At 44.6% G+C, this 21,852-nt stretch overlaps 1 protein-coding gene across 1 annotated transcript in view; it reads left to right on the top strand.

Moving 5' to 3' along the window:
* Positions 1–15,566: 15,566 nt before the first annotated feature.
* The window catches only part of atp6v0cb (ATPase H+ transporting V0 subunit cb), a 16,148-nt gene continuing 9,862 nt past the window's right edge, over positions 15,567–21,852 (top strand). Inside the window, exon 1 of the mRNA XM_048609373.1 lies at positions 15,567–15,868. Coding sequence (XP_048465330.1) covers positions 15,793–15,868 — 76 coding nt within the window. The 5' untranslated portion in view covers positions 15,567–15,792. The remainder of the gene's footprint in view (positions 15,869–21,852) is intronic.

Raw genomic sequence — 21,852 nt, forward strand, 5'->3', positions numbered from 1 at the left:
CCATTTTCCAGCATTGTCCTCCTTGCCCTTCAAAACATGTAGAGGCAAATTGTTGAAATTGCACAGTTCCACATAACAGGCTCCGCACCCAGACATCAGTTGACAATCTTACATTGATATCTGAGCTATTGAGAGTTTTTGAGGAAATTTCCCAAAACATGCAGATGTTTCCACAGCTCACAGAGTACAGATTTGTGTTGTCAGAACTTTGTGAGTGCTGTGCACTGTATTCTTCCCTCCCTTTGATCTGTTCTGCTGTCTCCAGGATGTCTCCGTGAAGACCAAGGGCCGACCGAGGGATGAGGAGCACGATGTCACTCGCTTCCCACACCCACTGTTATTCCTCTTTCCTGTTGCCCCAGCCTCCGATAATCCCTGGGCATTGAGGCAGGCCATGGAGGAGACGTCCCTGGTGTAATATTCCCGGAGGTGTTCCCCTCTAGTCCAATGTTTATATAACACCCCCCAGCCCAGTAATTCTATAACACCCTCCCGGCCCAGTGTTTATATAAACACCTGTCAGCCCAGTAATTTACAAACTACTCGGATCTCCCGGTTCAGTGATTTTATAAACCGTCCAGCCCAGTTTAGTGTCTTTATAAACTCACCCCACCCCCAGCCCAGTGGTTCTACAATCACAGACTGAGAGTGACCAGCACACAATAGGCACAATGGTGGCAGCCATATTGTCTTTCCCATCCTCACCCCTTAGTCCCACACTCCTCATATCGGACCTCGCACTTCCTGAGTGGGAGACACTGCTCATCTCTGAACTGTTTGTTTGCACTCCACTGCAGGCAAACCTAAAGTCAAACAGGAGCACCTAGTCTCCAGTTGTCTTGGACCATCCTCGGCACTGGACCAAAACCTTGTGCTGCTAAGTCCGTATGGTAGCCAGTATGCAATGTTTTCTCCGTGTTAAAAGAACTTTCACACAGGCACCTTCCACACCCTCAGGATGAAATCTGGGACCTAGAACGTCAGGGCTCTTATGGACAGTCCTGCCAGTGACAGACCAGAACGCTGCACCACCATCATTGCCCAGGAACTCAGGTGCTATACTATTGACATCACCACCCTAAGTGAAACCCAGCAGGCAGAGGAAGGACAGCTCAGAGACCAAGGTGGTGGCTACACCGTTTTCTGGAAAAGGCAAGGCTGAAGAAGAGCACTGCATCTATGGAGTCAGCTTCACCATCAAAAACGAAGTGATGGGTCAGCTCAAAGATTCCCCCCACGGAATAAGCAAACGCCTCGTGACACTCCAACTCATCCTTGCTCGGATGCAATATGTCATGGTATTCACCAATGCTTAATACAGGACAAAGAAGAATTCTACTTCAGTCTTGACTAATGTCTCTCACAGGTCTCTGATATGAACAAACTAAACATCCTCAGCTATTTTTACACCAGAGTTGGCAAAAGCGCAGACCTCTAGGTTCATGTAATTGGGAAAGAGGGACAAGGGAAGTAAAACTCCAACGGTACCCTTCTCCAGACCAAATGCCACGAACACAACCTCCTCATCACCAATACAATATTTCGCCAAAGCATAAATACAAGACAACGTGCAGCACCCCTCCAAACACTGACACCTCCTTGACCACGTCATCATCAAGTGAAGGATCGGAAAGATGTTAGAATCACCCATGCCATGACATGAACCAATGACTGCTGGATGGACCATCACCTGATCCAAGCCAGGATCAACGTAAATATAGCCCTGCCGCAACACAGAGTTGCAGGATTCCAACAGTTTCAAGGCCTCATGGCCGCCATCATCAATGCCTGCAAAAACTCAATGAGTCTCTTAATCAGGAAACACAAAAATCAGATCCAAGAATTGATAATCTTGGAACACATGGCATTTCTGAGTGTAAAACAGCAACAACACTCTGAAGAGAAAAGGCGAGTGAAGGCAGAAGTCCAACAACGAACCTGAGGCATAAAGGTCAGGTGGTGGGTGGAGAGAGTACTGGAGGCCAACAAATGGCTGACAACCATGATGTGCAGGGTTTCTTTTGTGCTATCAAGACCACCTATGAACTGAACGCCCAAGGCCCCATCCCACTTCTGGCCAAGGACGGAGTGACTCTTATCAAAGACAAAGGAGCCATCAAATAATGCTATTGGGGGGGGGGCACTTCAGAGACCTCCTCAACCAGGGCTCAGTTGTCCATCCAACCATCCTTGAACATACCCCACAACACACAACATGCCATGAGCTCAGCAACATCCCAACCCCGCACAAAGTAGAGAAGGCTGTCCACCAGTTGAAGAACAACAAAGCTGCTGGAGCAAACAGTATCTCCACAGAAGCATTGAAGTACAGAGGCAAAAAACTCCTGCTGCAGCTATACGCCTTATCTGGAAGGAGAAGTGCATTCCAGGAGAGCTCTGAGATGCCACAGTCGTGAGCATTTTCAAAAAGGGAACAAGTCCGACTGTGGTAACGACAAGGGAAAATCTCCCTGCTGTCGACCATTAGGAAAGTCATTGCCGAGATCCTCCTCAACCATCTTCTCCCTGTGGCTGAGGAACTCCTCCTGGAAACAATACGGCTTCCAGCCACAGAGGGACACAACAGACATGACATTCACAGAGCCACAGCTGCAGGATAAAAGAACCTAGCCCTGTGGGTGGCCTTCTTTGACCTTACAAAGACCTTTGACACCGTTAACCAGGAAGCATTATGAAGCATCCTTCTCAACTTTGGCTACACCATGAAGTTTATCACCATCTTTCGCCTGCTCAACAATGACATTGAAGTTGTGCTAATGACAAATGACTCCACCACAAATTCATTCCCTGTTTGGACCAATGTCAAACAGGGCTGCATCATCACCCCATCACTGTTTTCAATCTATCTTGCTGCAATTCTTCACCTCACCATCGATAAGCTCCCCGCTGGGGTGGAGCTAAGGTACAAAACCAAAGGGAAATTATTCAACCTCTGTCACCTTCAAGCCAAAACCAAATCACCCCAACCAGTGTCATTGAGCTGCAGTATGTAGATGATATACATATCAAGAATCATAATTACCACTCTGACTGTTGCATGTAGCATCTCCCCTCAATGGCTCTCACCCATCCGATCCCCCAAAACAATTAAGCCTTCCTGGTCTCTGCACTGTCCACCCATTCACTTGAGATACCTCGCTGCCTTTCCTATTGCGACACTGTCATTTACAACTCTTCTAGCCCCTTTCATCTCACTGATTCCCTGCTTAGTTTCTTTGTCTCATTGATGAAGAAAATGGCCCAGCATAGGGCTGAAAGGGCCAAGATGGGTGACAGGGTGGCTGAAATTCATCTCCTCATCCTTTATGAGGTGAGAATCCTTGAACTTATTGGAGAGGTAACCACTTTGAGGTCCCAGCTGACAGTGGTCAAACCCCTGGATGAGATTGAAAGATCCTTTGACTGAGCATAGCAACACCTCCTGACTGTAGACCCCTTTACTTGACTATGGACTACACCCTTAGACTTTCTGGCATGGCCATTTTGATTGAAACAAATGTGGTGTGTTTGTCACGTAGGCTGCTGCCACGTACCGTAGGTATGACATTGATGTGGCACAGTGCTGTACAGTAATATAACTGCTCCCATGAGTGTTCATTGCCAGCAAGCATGACAAGTTGCTTGGCTGTCTATCTGCATTAAAAGGCAAGACAGGACTATTGGTGAACTTGTAAGCTCTGAATTAAATGGCAAGGCAGAGATGCTGTATGCATCCAATTAAGCAGAAAGTGAATCAATCGTAAGTAAGCAAGGTAAGTGGCCTGAAATGCATCCTGTTCTGATGCATGAGACATGTGTGTCCCTGTGCGCAGAGCAGCCTGGTAGAAGCATTGCAATGAAACGTGTCCGTGAGATCCAAACTGCAATAGTGAAGTGCTCAAGTATATTACAAGTTAGTCTGAGATATGCCATGTGGTGATGCTGGTGCATTGCTGTTGACTTCCGTGGAGGTGATTGCTGCCAATGGACCGTGACTGTAAGATGTTGGTGAATGATGGTCAACATGGAGATCTGAAGAAGATGCAAATGAGCTGCAGCTGCCAAGTAACTGCTGTGACTTTCAAATCATCTGGTTTCTCACAGGTACCTGGGACGATAGAAACCAAAATCTTGCCATTTATTAGCAAGATTCTCATCCAGCATTGTTTTTTGTTCATTTCTGTGGGATGTATGCATCACTGTCTTGCCAGTATTTATTGCCCGTCCCTAGTTGCCCTTGAGAAGGTGGTGGTAGCTGTCTTCTTGAACCACTGCAGTCCACATGCTGTGGGTTGACCCACAATGCCATGGGGGAGGGAATTCCAGGATTTTGACCCCGCGATAGAGAAGGAACAGTGATATATTTCCAAGTCACATTAGTGAGTGGCTTGGAGGGGAACTTGCAGTTGTGTTCCCATATACTTACATATACTGTCCTTGTCCTTCTAGATGGAAGTGATCGTGGGTTTGGAACGTGCTGTCTGAGGCTTTTTGGTGGATTTCTGCAGTGCATTTGAACATCAGTATGGAGGGAGTGGATGCTTGAAAATGCAGTGCCAATCAAGCGGGGTGCTTTGTCCTGGATGGTGTCAAGCTTCTTGAGTGTTGTTGGGGCTGCACTCATCCAGGCAAGTGGGGAGTATTCCATCACACTCCTTACTTATGCCTTGTAAATGGTGCACAGGCTTTTGGGAGTCAGGAGGTGAGTTACCGCAGTATTCCTAGCCTCTGAGCTGCTCTTGTCGCCACTGCTCTTGTTGAATTTCCGAACAAAAAAATTATAACTCCCAAGATGTTGATAGTGGGGTAATTCAGTGATGGTAACACCATTGAATGTCAGGGGGTAGTGGTTGGATTATCTCTTATTGGTGATGGTCATAGCCTGGCATTTGTGTGGTGCGAATGTTACTTGCCACTTGTCAGCCCAAGTCTGGATATTGTCCAGATCTTGTTGCATTTGGACACAGACTGGTTCAGTATCTGAGGAGTCGTGAATGGTGCTGAACATTGTGCAATCATCAGGAACATCCCCACTTCTGACCTTACGATGGAGGGAAGGTCATTGATGAAGTAGCTGAAAATGGTTGGATCTAGGACACTATGCTGAGGAACTCCTGCAGAGATACCCTGGAGCTGAGATGACCGACCTCCAACAACCACAACCACTTTCCTAGGTGTCAGGTATGACTCTAACCACCAGAGAGTTTGCCCCCAAATACCCATTGATTCCAATTTTACCAAGACTCCTTGATGCCACACTCAATTGAATGCAGCCTTGATATCACAGGCTATCACTTTCACCTCACCTCAAATTAAGCTGTTTTGTCCATTTTTGAACCAAGGCTGTAATGAGTTCAGGAGGTGAGTGACCCTGGCGGAACCCAAACTGGGCATCACTGAGCAGGTTATTGCTGAACAGGTGCTGCTTGATAGCACTGTTGATGTCACCTTCCATCACTTTACTGATGATCGAGAGTAGACTGATGGGATGCTAATTGTCTGGGTTGGATTTATCCTGCTTTTTATGTACAGGACACATTTGGGCAATTTTCCACATTGTCAGGCATATGCCAGTGTTGTAACTGCACTGAAACAGCTTGGCTAGGAGAGGGGCAAGTTGTGGAGCACAAGTCTTCAGTACTATTGCCAGAATGTTGTCAGTGCCCATAGCCTTTGCCGTACTCAGTGCCTCCAACTGTTTCTTATATCATGTGGAGTGTATCGAATTGGCTGAAAACTGGTATCTTTAATGCTGGGGACCACTGGAGGAGGCCAAGATGGACCATCCACTCGGCACTTCTGGCTGAAGATTGCTGCAAAAGCTTCAGCCTTTTTTTTGCACTGACGTGCTAGGCTCTTCCATTATTGAGGATGGGGATATTTGTGGAGCCTGCTCCTCCAGTGAGTTGTTTAATTATCCACCACCATTCATGACTGGGTGTGGCAGGACTGCAGAACCTAGATCTGATCTGTTGGTTGTGGGATCATTTAACTCTTTCACTTGCTGCTTATGCTGTTTGGCATGCAAGTAGTCCAGTTTGGTGGCTTCACTTGAAACTTTAAGGTGAAAATTGACCTCTTTTCTCAATGTTGAGTATCTAATTTTTCCAATGTTGCTATATTTTTACAGCTTTCTTGCCAATGCCCATGTCATTCAGAAGCTGAAAAAATTCTACCCTTTGTTTCCACAACTGTGCAGTGGTCCCTCCTATCTATATTGTCACAGACTGATAATATTGGCAAGAAGTAGATTGGTGAGGATGAGAACAAACAAGTTTTCATTCCTGTTGGTTCTCACCATCTGCTATAGGAATGGTTTAGCAGATGTGTTCTTCAGTATTGAGTCAATACTGGTATTAATGAGCCCACACTGATGTGGCTTTGAAGTTACTTCATGCACTGTTCATTCTGTGCCTTTTGAACATAAAGAATTAATGATTTCATCAGGCAATGGAGAAGGGTAAATGCTGATTAGCAGGAAATTTTCTTGACCACACTTAACCTGGTGCCTTAGGTCTTCGTTGAGCTTGGAGTCAATGTTGAGCATTCCCAAGGTCACTCTCTCCTGATTATGTATTACTGTGCTGGCCTGCATGAGTGATATACATACCCAGGAATGTTGATAGAGAATCTTAGAATCCCTACAGTGTGGAAACAGGCTACTTGGCCCAACCCTTCAAAGAGCATCCCAACCAGACCCATCCCCTTACCCTATCCCTGTAACCCTGCAGTTCCCATGGCTAACGCATCTAACCTACACATCCCTGAACACTATGGGCAATTTAGCATGGCTAATCCACCTAATTTGCACATCTTTGGACTGTGGGAGGAAACCAGAACATCTGGCAGTAACCCATGCAGACACCGGGAGAATGTGCAAACTCCACACAGACAGTTGCCCAAGTGTGGAATCGAACCCAGGCCCCTGGCACTGTGAAGCAGCAGTGCTAACCACTGAGCCAATGTGCTGCCTGTATCTGGGACATTGACTGTAAGTTATGATTTGGTGAGTATGATATTAGGCTGTGACTTGATTTCGCTGTGGCACAGTTCTGTTAATTTTGGCACAAGTCATCAGAAGTTGAGGTAGACTTTGCATGGTCACTGAGTAGAATGTGCCTTTGAGGGCTGGTTGTATTTAACTTTTCTGCAGTGGTTTGATAAAACTAAATGGTTTGCTAGGTTTTCAGAGAGGCATTAAGATTCAATACATTGATGTGGTTCTAGAGTCACACATATGACCAGGTGAGAATCTTTCCACTCTTTTTTTACAACAATCGTGTAGTTTTATCATGACTGAGACTATCTTTTTATTAAAGATTCATTCAGTAAATATAAATTCCCCTGGCTGCCATGGTGGAATTTAAATTCAATATCCAGAGAATTAGACCAAGGTTCTGGTTTACTAACCAGTAACATTACTATTTTTGGTATTGCTGAGAAGATATGCATTTCACCAAAGCTTTTTGTTTTGAGCCCATCAAGACAGTTTCCAAGAAATACCAATGTAAAGGGAAAATAATATTTATACTTTGAGAGGAGATTGATTGATTGGTAAGTGAACTTTGATTGGTTGAGCCATTTCATGGAGAACACACTAATTAATAACATTGACAGTTAACTGCCAAGTTTTGTTTAAAGGACATGTTTATTATGAATATCATTATGATGTGGGGCCAGGACCATGCAGTAACATTGAGTCATGGCCAGGTTACATCACTGGCCCCATATATGTGTGCACAGGCAGCAATGTTATTGGACTTCTAGGCAGGGAGATATTGGAGGGGATAGAGGTCAGTTAGGCAGCAGTAATCCCAGCCCATGGGCATGGCCTTCCAGCTCTGGAAGGGGTCCTTCCCTGAATAATGCAGCAACTGTAGAGAGGTGAACTTGATGGAGGAGTATTGCCTGAGGAGACCTACTTTGCAGACAATACTAGGGAGGGGAGGGTCTACTTCAACAACCCCAGCCCCAGCCTCAGCTCCACCACCTGCTTGACCCCAGCCTCAATCCGCCTTTACCTTCACTCAGCCTTGTGACATTAGCAGCATGCTGCAGACAGATGCTTCCAGCAGCCTTTTGCAGACAACTGATGTCATGGACCACATCTGTGCATGGGCCATTTTAGTATTATGGATAATCATTCCAATTATGGCCTATTGCACAAACACCACTGGAGAGAAAAAGCTCTACTTAGTCGTTCCCAGCCTTCACCTCCAATTTGGTCCAAGCCGTCTTATCTCCAGCCTGGTGATGTCAGCAGTGCAATGTCCACTGTTGCGCCATCTGACATGATAGGCCACATCTGTGCATGTGCAGGGCCACTTTGGCGTGATGAATAATGACTCAGTTGTTTAAATTTTAAACCAGGCAAATTGATTCTAGTTGGTCCATGTATTACCCTGAGAAATGAGAAATGGCTGTCTCCTATTTTTTATAGGATCATGTGTATAATTTAAAATTGTCAGGTAAATTTGCAATATAGTGAACTTCCATGTATTGGGCATATTGATGCACAGGGCCCTATTCTTTGCAGACATAAAGAATATATACATATGCTGTTCCTGTTTAAATTCAACAGTCATTCTGTGGCGTGTAGCTCAGGGCAATTCCTTGACCGATCAGAGTCAGTCTGCCTGGTTTAACTTTTATGCATAGCTTGGCAGTTAACTGTTAGTTATCATCACCTGGTGCATTCTCTATGGCAATAACTCTACAAAGCAGAATCTACTTGCCAACCAATCAGCACTCTCATATAGTACAAGTGTTTTCTCTTTACATTGGTATTTCTAGTGAATTGTCTTGATGAATACAAAACATAAAGATTGAATGTGTCATTTTTCAGCAATCCTCAAGTTCTGCACTACCAAACAAACCCTTCACAATGTTATGCCCCCTCCTCAGCTAACCTGACACTCAGAGTTACCCTGTGTTTTTTCTCCTCAAATGTGAAAGTCATGATAATTATTTATATTGTTATCTGGATATATTTCGATGGACAAGATGGCAGCAGAGTAAGATGCTCCTGCCAGAGCTCCACTGCACCACCTGTTCTTTTTCTTTTTCTCTTTTTTTTTCATTTTCTCTCCCTTTAGCCCTAGAGGCAAATCCTGGAGCAGCGGCAAGTGTGGACAGTGAGCCCTGGAGCAGCGTGTTGGCTGCAAGCTGCACAGTAGCGCGTGGGTAGCGAGTCCCGGACAGAGACCGGGGTGGGGACGGCAGTCCTGGAACTTACCTTGGAGCAGCTGAGTGCAGGTACGGAGTGGACTGGAGGCTTGGAGCTGAGCAGGGTTGGCTCTTGGACTGGGGCTGGCATGGATGGTCAGCCAACATGCGGAGGCCCTGTGCTGAGCTGCTACAATGTAATGTTTATTTGACATTTTTTTAACCTGAATGTAATGTCAATCCTTTAATGATGTCTTATTTCTAACTTATTTTTTAAACTCTGTAAAGTAATGCAACCAATTTTTATTCCTCTTTTGTATCCAAGATTCGTACCTGGGTACTTGTACCTCTAAGATGGTGCAATAAGAGGCAGACATTGTAAAAGCTTTTCACTTCTACAATGGAGTATACGTGACAATAAAGGATATTCTATTCTATTCTGCGCTTCTGCAAGTATTTGTGATGATTGTGTTGGCACTTGCAGTACATCTCATCCCATGACTTCCCAAGATGCATGACTGCAAATTTGACCATTGGCACAGACACTTATTGTAATTCACCTTATGATTTGAAATCCTTCCACATCTTTGTTGTTCAATCAAATTTGATTGCCCCTCTCTTACCTTACAATTTAACATTTTCTGTGAATCACACCAATTTCACCAATGAATCCAAGGTGTGTAGACCCACTCCAGAGATTTTAGCCAATAGTCCAGGTTGACACTCCTAACACAGTATCAAAGGAGTGCTGTACTGTCAGAAGTCTCACCTTTTAGATGAAATGTTAAACTGAATCCCTATCCGCTTGTTCAATAGGTGTAAATGGGCCCATGGCACTATTCAAAGAAGCTTAGGGATATTCTCTGTTGGTGTCCTGACCAATATTTGTCAAACAAACAAATTCACAAAAAAAAATCAGTATCTCATTGCTGTTTGTGGGACCTTACTGTTCAACAACTAGCTGTCATATTTTATATACTAAAGCAGTGAACACATTTCAAATACAGTTCTCTTAAAGTAAAGCTGTTGGCGAAATCTTGAGTTTGTAAAAGGCGCACGTAAGTGCAAGTTCTTTCTTTCTGCAGGTAAGAAACTGTACAGGTCCTGCTTTAACCATCAGTAAGCCATAGTCATTACAGCTGTCCTTGTCACAACTCACAGAAACAATTGCTAAAGCTTCCCCTACATTTAACAAATACATTCATGGCCTGAAATTTGTCTGGCAATGTTTCTCGTGGAACTTTATAAAAGGCAGTCTGGAAATCCTGTCCTGGCATATGAAGTCAAATGGTTTCCCTGAAACATCTAACCTTTCTAGCTGTTCTTGATCACTCAACCCCTTGACTCCAGGAATCAGCCTAGTGAATCACTTTTGACCTGCCTCTAATGCCAGAATATCATTTTTAAATTAAAAGAACTATACAGAGTAGACCAGGTGCAGCCTCACCAACACTCTTGTACAGTTGTAAAAAGACTTCCCTGTTTTTAAACTCTAACTCCCTAGCAATAAAGGCAAAAATTCCACCTGCCTTTTTAATTACTTGCTGCACTTGCATGCTGACCTTTTTGTGTTATGTACAAGAACGCCCAGACCCTTTTGTGCTGCACATTTTTGGAGTCTCTCTATATTTGAATAATAGTCAGACTTTTGATTCTTCCTACCAGAGTGCATAATCTCACACTTTTCCACATTAAACTCCATCTGCCAAGCTTTTAACAACTACCAATCTATATCAAGAACAAAAACAAAGTTGCCTACCCCACACACCAGACCTTGTTACCACATAGCCTGCCATTACACACCACTTATTATTAGTCACTAATAGTCCCCATTAACAACTATTCACCCTCCCCGCCTGATCATTATCAACTCTTTGTCTATCCAACTGCTCTTCTCTCCCTTTAGGCTCTATCCTATAGTTTACTCCCTACCCCATCCCCCTTGCTTTTTTCTGCATATAAACTGACTTTTTCGAAGCCACCATCAGTTCTGAGGAAGGGCTCACCGCACGCGAAACGTTAACTCTGTTTTTCTTTACAGATGCTGCCAGACTTGCTGAGCTTTTCCAGCATAACAAGGTGTAGAGCTGAATGAACACAGCAGGCCAGACAGCATCAGAGGAGCAGGAAAGCTGACGTTTCGGGTCTGGACCCTTCTTCAGAAATGGGGGAGGGGAAGGGGACTCTGAAATAAATAGAGAGAGGGGGAGGCGATGATAGAAGGTGGATAGAGGAGCAGATAGGTGGAGAGAAGACGGACATGTCAAGGAGGTGGGGATGAGGCTAGTAGGTAGGAAGTCGGGGTGGGGGTTGGTCAGTGAGGTGGGAGGAGCAGATAGGTGGGAGAAAAGACGGACTAGTCAAGGAGGCGGGGACGAGATGGGCTGGTCTTGGGATGAGGTCGCGGGTGGGGGGATGTTGAAGCTTGTGAAGTCCACATTGAGACCATTGGGCTGCAGGGTTCCCAAGCGGAATATGAGGTGCTGTTTCTCCAGCCTTCGGATGGCACTGGAGGAGGCCCAGGATGGACATGTCGTCCAAGGAGTGGTAGGGGGAGTTGAAGTAATTGGCGACTGGGAGGTGTTGTTATTTGTCACGAACCGAGCATAGGTGCTCCACAAAGCGGTCTCCAAGCCTCCGCTTGGTTTCCCCGATGTAGAGGAGTCCATATTGGGAACAGCGGATATAATATACCACATTAGCAGATGTGCAGGTGAACATCTGTTTAATGTGGAAGGTTTTCTTGGGCCTGGTATGGAGGTGATGGGGGTGGTGTAGGGGCAGGTGTAGCACTTCCTGTGGTTGCAGGGAAAAGTGCCAGGGGTGGTGGGGCTAGTGGGAGTGTGGAGCGAATGAGGGAGTCACAGAGAGCGTGGTCCCTCCGGAAGGCAGATAAGGGTGGGTAGGGAAATATATCCTTGGTAGTGGGGTCAGATTGCAGGGGCGGAAGTGGCAGAGAATGATGTGTTGAATCCGGAGGTTGATGGGGTGATACGTGAGGACAAGGGGAATTCTGTCTTTGTTATTATTGCGGGGAGGGGGTGTGAGGGCTGAGGTGCGGAAAATGCGAGAGATGCGGTCGAGGGCGTTTTCAACCACTGTGGAGGGGAAATTGCGGTCCTTGAAAAACGAGGACATCTGGGATGTCCAGGAGTGGAATGCCTCATCTTGGGAGCAGATGCGGCAGAGGCGAAGGAATTGGGAATAGGGGATGGCATTCTTGCAGGAAGGTGGGTGAGAGGAGGTGTATTATAGGTAGCTGTGGGAGTCGGTGGGCTTGAAATAGAAATCAGTTTCCAGGTGGTTACCAGAGATGGAGACAGAGAGGTCCAGGAAGGAGAGAGAGGTATCAGAAATGGTCCAGGTGAACTTATGGTTGGCATGGAGGGTGTTAGTAAAGTGGATGAACTGTTCGAGCTCCTCGTGGGAGCACGAGGCGGCGCCGATACAGTCATCGATATAACGGAGGAAGAGGTGGGGCTTGGGGCCAGTGTATCTGCGGAAGAGGGATTGTTCCACGTATCCTACAAAGAGGCAGGCATAGCTTGGGCCTGTGCGGGTACCCATGGCCATCCCTTTTGAATGTAGGAAGTGGGAGGAGTTGAAGGAGAAGTTGTTAAGGGTAAGGACAAGTTCGGTTAAGCGGATAAGGGTGACGGTGAAGGGGGACTGGTCAGGCCTGCAGGAGAGGAAGAAGCGGAGGGCTTTTAGGCCATCTGCATGGAGAATGGAAGTATATATATTGAGGACCAGGGAATTGGAAGTTTTGGAGGAGGTGGAGGGCATGGGTGGTGTCACGGACATAGGTGGGGAGTTCCTGGACCGGGGCGGGGAGAAAATGGAGTCGAGATAAGTGGAGATAAGTTTGGTGGGGCAGGAGCAGGCAGAGACAATGGGTCGACCAGGGCAGTTGGGTTTGTGGATTTTGGGAAGGAGATAGAAACAGGCAGTGCGGGTGTGGGGAACAATGAGGTTGGAGGCTGTGGGTGGGAGGTCACCTGAGGTGATGAGGTTATGGATGGTCTGGAACGTGCAGCCCTCCGGTCTTTACAGAGCCACACTATAAAACCCACTGACAAGGGAGGCACAGTTGTGGTATGGCGCACTGACCTCTACATCGCCGAGGCCAGGCACCAAATCTCTGACACCTCCTCCTATCGCCCCCTTGATCATGACCCCACCCCTGACCACCAAAACATCATCTCCCAGACCATCCATGCTTTATCCATAAAATGTAAAATTTTACGTCTAGACGCAGTTACTAAAGCAGTTCAAATCTGTACAGTTTTTGCACGCAGAGAAGAAAACAAACTGGGGTTTGACGATCTCGATAGTTACAATTAATCTGAAGTCATTTCGTAATTATGCTAAGTACGAGGAGCTATCTACATGTATCTGAGGCATCAGGAGGGTCCGATAACTGAATGGACCCTTGTTGTACTTTGGCAAAAAGACCTTAGATGGTGGTCTTTCCCCATTGTGCCTTGGCGACATCTGTCCCAAGCTTTAGTGCTTCCCTCAGCACGTAGCTCTGGACCTTGGAATATGCCAGTCTGCAACACTCAACTGGAAAACCACCATGTTTCGGGCAGAGTTGATTGTCTTTCAGGTGCAGTTGATGTTTGTCTTGGTGTGTCCCCCCAGGGAACAGTGTCACGGAGCTGCTCGGGATGAACCTTGACAATAAAACAACTACATTTCTCTTCAGACATTCCTTTGCAAAGGCACATTCCAGAAGGAGATGTGTGACAGTCTCTGCCTCCCGCAGCCACTTCAAGAACAGCTTGTAGTGGTGCTGAGAGTCTGGGCATACATGAAGGATCGCACAGGTAATGCCCTTCTCACCACCAGCCAAATGACGTCTTGGTGCTTGTTGGAAAGTCCTGGCGAAGAGCCGTTATGCCAAATGACAAAGATCAACCATCTCCTTTTCCCGAAGGGTCTTGAGGAAGCTATGTGTTGACCACTACCTGACAGACTTGTGATCAAGGGTGTTTTTCTTCACAAATTTCTCTACGAGGGACAGGTGATACAGAACAGTCCAACTACTTGGAGCGTTCCATGGCAATGAGGCCAGACCTATCCTTCGTAAGACATGGGATAGGTAGAATCTCAGTAAGCAGTGACATTTGGTGTTTGTATACCGTCATCTATGCACAGCTTGACGCAGCCAAACACAAAGGAGGCCATCAGGATGAAGGTTGTGTTAGCTACATTCTTCCCCCACTTTGTCCAGCACTTTATACATGATGTCCCTTCAGATCCGGTCTATCTTCAACCTCCAAATGAAATAGAAGATGGCTCAGGTGACTGCAGCGATGCAGGTCGTAATAGGCCAGACCTGTGCAACATACAACAACACCAAGACTGCCTCACACCTGATGACCAGGTTTTTACCTGGTGGTGCTTCCATCTGCCCAGTTTATGCCTCACCTTGGTGATACTTTCCTCCTAGGTTTTGACACATGCCCCAGCCCCTCCAAACCAAATACCCAGCACCTTCAGGCAATCTGTCCTGACACTGATGGGGATAAAGGATCAGTAGGCCCAGTTCCAAAAGAACATGGCCTCGCTCTTGCCTCGGTTTAACTTGGCTCCCGAGGCCAATTCAAACTGGTCCCACACGGTCATGAGTCTGCACAAAGTCGCTGGATCCGAGCAGAAAACAGCAATGTTACATGTGATAGGTAATGTTACAGCAAAACTAAATTCGAGCGCAGCAATGCACAAAAAGAACGTTTACTGTAGTCATCGACTACCTCTTTGGGTCACACAAATGACCTTTAATTTAAATTAAAAATATCCCGAGCCCTTCAGGCAATGTAACACACTCGAAGCCATTTCTGTGATTTGGGTTTCCTGAAAGTCAACTAAATATAATGTCCACGGGTGTACATGTAGATACCAGTGCGATGGCCAAAACACTGAATGCAAATGATTGAATGAAATATCACGTTCCCGCACATTTGATGACTTCCACAGACAAACGAGTGAACACTTTAAAGAAATGAACGTGTGGTGACAAGATCTGAACAAGGCAAAGGGTTTGAGTAGTGATGTTGTATTGTCCATTGCAATTGAAAATCTTTCCATTTAAAGATCCTTTTTTTTTGCCCCTGTTCAACCATCGAGCTGATTCACAGGCAGCCCGCAGCGGAGGCTACCAATACGGCGGCTCAGGAGTGAAAGAAAGAAAAGCCTTTAAGATAGCCATTACCTCAACCTTACAAAAGGCAGAAAACGCTCAAGTAGGAATTTACAACGCGAAGGCCGGTAAATAAAAGTTTGCGTCTCTCAGTGGTAAATCGGACAGTCAATTTGACTTTGGTTGCTATGTGGAATCTCCCCCATTTGCAAGCCGGCGATGGTTGAGTCCGCGGGCGCGGTCACGTGCTTCTCCCCGCCCCGCCATTTTGTTGGTAGTTTGTATTTAGGGTCGGGCAGGAGCAGAGCTTCTCTCTGTGTAACTGGAGGCGGTGTTCGGGAAGAGCGGTTGAGGGAATCGAGAAAGAGGAAAACGAAAGCATAACGCTAGACGGGGAGAGGAGACGAGAAAGAAATAAGACGTCAAGCTGTCCGCTTTGCAGAATCGCCGGTAGTTAGTATTTCACACGAGTAACTGACAAGATGTCCACTCCCGAAGTTCCCGAATACTCTCCCTTCTTTGCGGTAATGGGCGCCTCAGCTGCAATGGTTTTCAGTGGTGAGTCTTGTTTGCCTTTTCCAAAGGGAATGGAAGGGCTGCCTGTTACCAACCATTTCATTGGCTCTTACCCTCCCTTCGAAAAGAGGGGGCTCAGTTCGCTAGCTTATTTTGTGTATTTCATTGTGAAATGACCACGATTGAGCCTAGGTTTTATTTATTTATTTATTTATTAATTAATTAATTTACTTATTTATATATAAAACCCCTACTGTGTACGGCTTGCTGCGGCTGACGGAGTTTCCTGCAGCGGACACTGTGGTCTGCGTAGATCCTTCTCTAGCTACCGCCGCACGAGCCACCGGCTTGCTGGGTGTCGCCGTTCGGGTATTTCCGTTCCGTAACAACCCGTGGTGCGTTATGGCTTTGGGTGGACAATGGATGAAAAGGAGGGTTCGGCAATTCTCGACAAGGACAGTCCCGAGTCGTCATATGACTGGGGTGCGGGTGTTAGCGTTGTATATACGTGGACTGCAACATTTTTTTCTTTACAGCTAATTGGAAACTATCTCCGAAGGATTTCAAAAGATAAAAGCGTTCTTCCCTTCTTCCCTGCCCAATCTTGTATTAAAGACATTCCGTGTCATTGCAGTTAATTCTTGGGCTATGTTAATTTCCAACGGTTTTGCGTTTTACACCATCTCAAATTGAGTTTTTTTGCCCTACAGAAAATCTAAAACGTAACTTTATAACCGTCTAAAATATGGTTTTAATGTTAAAAGCAAATTAATTCGCTACCGATTAAGCAGAATTTTTCTGCTTGTCGTTTTTCAGCTTTGTAAAGTAACTGATACTGCAATGTGGTTTCACGGGTAAATGTAATAAGGTAAGAACTGAAAGTGGTTTGTCCGGAAATATACTAGGGCCCATCAAAGTTGGACTTTGTCCAGGAGCATAATTCTGCTTGGTTTGCCCAGTATTTCCATCCTCTTAATTTAGAGTCTCAATTTTATTCTTGATGCTGTGGATGATCAGTTGGTGAAAGATTAAAGCAATCTAAATTATGTTGCAATAATGTAAATCCCTTGATGTGCTAGGTATGCACAGATCAGTAAAATTTTTCACTGGGGTGTGACATTCTTGGAATTCATTAACTGGAGGGCTGGAAACTTACCAATATTGAATTAATTGGTAAATTATAAACTGATTAAAACCTATTAGCAACTGTCTCCATTAAATACTTGGTAATATTATTGGATATGATTTTAAGGTAACTTTATATTGCTTAAAGATGTGTTGAAGCTTTTTGCCTTCTAATTTTAGAACAAATGTGAAATTTCAAATGAACTCCTTTTTATCCTATAGGAGAAAAGGGAATTGATTGGCTGACAAGTTAGCTCTGTCTGGAATTTTGCTATGGTGCAAGTAATGGTGAGCCATGAGCTTCAAAAACCACAAGGCTTGAACATTTTCTTCTCCTGGAGAACAGGTCCTCTGCATTTGAATACATGATTCACATATAAGTGAACCTGAATAATGACATATACCCAAATTCAACTTGAGGGCAGTTGAGTTGGCATGAACCTGGTTGATGTTCTTGGCTCCAGAGTACTTTGAGTTTGGGATTTTTAGATCCTTTCCCATCTTAGCCTTTTTACACTCTGGAATTCTGCATACTGTTGACTGCTTGGTGCTTTTTTAAAAGTGGATTTGAAATCTTCAGTGTATCAAAATATTTCCAAATGTTGAAATAACTGGGCTTCTATTCATAGATTTTATTACTCAAGATATATATTAATGAATTGGCTTATCTGGCATTAAGTCTATCTGGAGGATCTTGTTGATTCACTGGTCTAGTGGTCTCTTCTTTCTCTCCCCAAATGTGCATGAGTACACCAGGCAAATCCAGATTGACTGACTTGCTGATGTAGAGCTACTTGGTTTCCTTTGCACAGCCACAGCAAAGGAAGGCAGTGAAGGGTGACTATCTACTGTGGGAGTGTGCATATTAAGGATAAATAGATCTACACTGCCAAGACTTGGGATGCATTTTGATGTGATATCTTAAACGAGTAGTTCTCCTATAATGTGATAGCTGTGTTCTTGTGTGACCTCGTGCTGTAGAAAATAACATTGGTAAATGGCTACACCTGTACACCAGAAAGCTTGTTCAAACAGTGCTACTGTTCATCAATTGCATTACAGCCAATTCGCACTAACGTTATAGCAGAATTACCTGCACTTGCAAAATTTCAGGACTGTTGGACCTGCATGCCCTCCTGTTCTAGCAGTGAAATAAGTTAAGCAGCCATTTTGAAACCTGCTTAAAATGGCTTTATTTTTGATTTTTATTCAGTGCAGTAGCTGGTATGTTAACATCAATTAGTTTGTCAAAATGGTGGCAGGTATAGCATCAATGTGACGCTTTTCATATTGAGATTAAGCTATGTACACTTGTCTAAAAATGAGTGTAGAAAGTGTTGCTTTTGGTGGCAATCCTAAGCAAAGTATCCCCAGTAGGAGAACAACTTGGATGCTTGCTGACTTGTGACAAACCCTAATGTCCTCATGGACATATAAAACAAGACCTGATTGGTTTGAACAAAACATTTCCTTTTATGGGACAGATGTTTAATGCAGCTATACTGAAATATTAACTGGTTCACCAGCCAGCATGATCTCTGTAGAGACAACTTTTTAAGTTTCACTTAATAGCAGAAAAGGGTGATAACAATTTTGCATGTTGATATTTTTCACAAATCTTAAGCGAGAGTTTTTTGGTCTCCTTTATACTTGGCTCACATTGCACCTCCCATGGAATTAGTCTTTGTAGCAACAGTCCATAGTTGCTGCCATTTTCTAATGGATTCCTGTTTCCCTGCTGCTTTAAAACTTTAATATCTGACCCCAAGTGATTTTCTCTATTTGGGGTGATTCTTAACTGAATTTCTGGTCCTTCTCCCTCCTGTCCTGGCAAGCCTCTTAATCTTTGGGGATTGCAGGCTGTGTCCCTCCATCTGGCTGTGGTAACTTGCACAACCAAACCTCCACAACTGGTGTATATAATATTCAATGATCTTTAGGGAAGCTTCTAACATCTTGATGACTTCCTGTGTCCTTTACCCCTTAGCAATGTGAAACTCATTAACCTTTTTGAATTTGGGTGGAAGTGCTAATTAGCCATTCTAGATTAGTTCACTTTCATCTTGGATGTTGTAAAGCACAGCTGCTTGCAACTTGATGCACATGCCTTTCTGGCGCATCCTGAGCCTATTCATCAAAACTTCATTTCAAAGCAAACAATCTGAAGAAGGGTCCCAACCCGAAAAGTCAACTTTGCTCTTTTTGCCTGGTCTGCTGTGTTCTTCCAGCTCCATACTGTGATCTCAGACTCAGCAGTTCTTGCTATCCCCAGTCTAAACTTTGCTTTTTATATCACTACAGTAAGTGTCTTATGTTGGGTGAATGTTAGAACAGGTCACATGACCAACTTTAAAGTTAGTTCCAAGCCTCAATTGTAAATGGGCCACGAGTGCTTAATTGATTTTTTTTTTAAAGTTCACTGATCAGCTGTCTGGTATTGGTTACCATCTAATCTTCAGATTATCTCTCTGACCCTTGCACCTGCCCCAGTACTCCTTTTTGATTCAATAAATGAGCCAGAAGACTTTTAAAAACAGCTATTGAAATAATCTTGTCTTGATCTGTTTTAGCAGGCTTTTGCCTGGTGGTTGCAAAGTGTCACTTTGAATCTAACTTGCTGAATCAGGTTTTGAGTTCCATTGGACAATGACTCAAAGCTCCCCCTATATTGGGGTATAAAAGTATGGACAGTCAGCAGTGAACAGAATGAAGACTGAGTTTGAGAACCACTTGTTTAGCATAGAAGTATGACTTTGCAAATTGGTAGAGAAAATTAAATTTTCTGTCCCACATGTGCTGAAAAGTTTGTTAATGCCAAAAGACTTAGTTGATTCTGCATTAAATTGGGGGAATAACCATCTGCAGCCCAAGTGGGGTCTTGCTGTTAAAGATCCTCCTTTTTTAAATGTACTTTATCAGGTTGTCTTCTGGCTCTCCTGTTGCCTTTTCCATCTGGTAATTCAATTGTTGTTCAGTCAGGGTAACCATCTGGGAGATGAAATGTCTTGTCTTGTCTGTCTCTGCCATGTTCTTTAAGCATTGCTGCCCAGTCCTATGTAGCAGTACTTTGAGACAATGATATGACTTTAGATTTAGATTTATTTAATATTGTCTTTCATACCTAGGTACAGTGAAGTGCATAATGTCACCATGTTCTGGTGCTGTTTTAGGATTACTAAAATTGCATATTTAACAAAACTGGTTAAATTAATGACCATTTGAATAATGGAACAAGATTGAGATTGGCAAGTTGATTCCTGTTACAATTTTAAAGCCTCTTTGCACCCATTTTTTCAATTGTTGCTACACTTTCACAACACTTGTCTATGAACTCTCCCATTAGGCAACATTCACATGGTTGCCAAGTCTTTGATTCATGTACTTTATAATCAAGATTTTGCACATGAACACTTCGAGAAGTGGTCTTCATAGTGTCTAGGTACTGGAATTTGGGTTATCAGCTGTGGGTTACAATATTCAGGTTTGTGGACACTGTTCGAAAGGTGTCAGTTGAGAAATGTGGTAATTTTAAGTGACTTGTTATATTAATGGCAGAATAGACTTGAGGATTAAATTGCCCATATCAATTCCAGTTACCTTCCACAACACCATGTTCTAAACAGACTGATTTCTGCCATCCTCTTCAGATTATTACAACCACTTTCTAATCTAGTTTCTCTGCTTTAACTGACCAATAGCTGACCGTTTAACTTGACATAAATATGCTACTACTCTTGAGTCTCTACCTTAAGTGGACATTTGCTTATGGGACTTCAAAGTTGAGTCTAATGCTACGCTTTCATTCTTTTGTTTTTTCTCTCCTATAATATATTGAACTGTCCAACTAACTACACTTCTCCAGTCCAACCTGGCAAAATTTTTCAAATGTGATCAACATCAGTCATTGGCTACCAATTCTTGTGATCTGTGTTGTTCATAAAGGTCCTACAAACCAGTTGGGTAACCACTTCAATAGACTCTAGAACTGGATTAACAATCCAAAAGTAGACTTCTCTCTAGTAGATCATGGAATTGAATTCTAGACACTTATGGGGTGGCACTTGCAGAACTGACTATTGTGGCTGCTGGCTAGTGTAGAATCAACTTGTCTGTTCACTGGATATGGGCATTGCTGTATGGACGAACATGTTAACTTTCCCCCCAAGAGCCTGTAATATTCTGCAGAACACTGTCCAGGACATTAGCATAGATGCTATCCTAAATGTGAATAATGGGACTACTGCATATGCTACAGTTAATCATCACAGATCCAGAAAGAGACATCTAGTGATGCCAGAGATAGTAGGAACTGCAGATGCTGGAGAATCTGAGACAACAAGGTGCAGGGCTGGATGAACACAGCAGGCCAAGCAGCATCATAGGAGCAGAGAGGCTGACGTTTCAGGCCGAGACCCTTCATCAGAAAAGGGGGAGGGGAAGGGGAAGGGGGTTTTGAAATGAATAGGGAGAGTGGGAGGCGGATAGGTGGAGAGGAAACAACAGGTTGAAGAGGCAGGGATGGAGCCAGTAAAGGTGAGTGTAGGTAAGGAGTTAGGAAGGGGATAGGTCAGTCCAGGGAGGACGGACAGGTCAAGGGGGCGGGATGAGGTTGGTCGATAGGAGATGGAGGTGCGGCTTGAGGTAGGAGGAGGGGATAGGTGGGAGGAAGAACAGGTTAGGGAGGCAGGGACGAGCTGGACTGGTTTTGGGATGCGGTAGGGGAGATTTTGAAACTTGTGAAATCCACATTGATACCATTGGGCTGCAGGGTTCCCAAGCCGAATGAGTTGCTGTTCCTGCAACCTTCGGGTGGCATTGTTGTGGCACTGCAGGAGGCCCAGGATGGACATGTCATCTGAGGAATGGGAGGGGGAGTTGAAATGGTTCGCAACTGGGAGGTG

This window comes from Rhincodon typus, chromosome 21 (assembly GCF_021869965.1).
Source record: "Rhincodon typus isolate 14 chromosome 21, sRhiTyp1.1, whole genome shotgun sequence".
Taxonomy (NCBI): Eukaryota; Metazoa; Chordata; class Chondrichthyes; order Orectolobiformes; family Rhincodontidae; genus Rhincodon; species Rhincodon typus.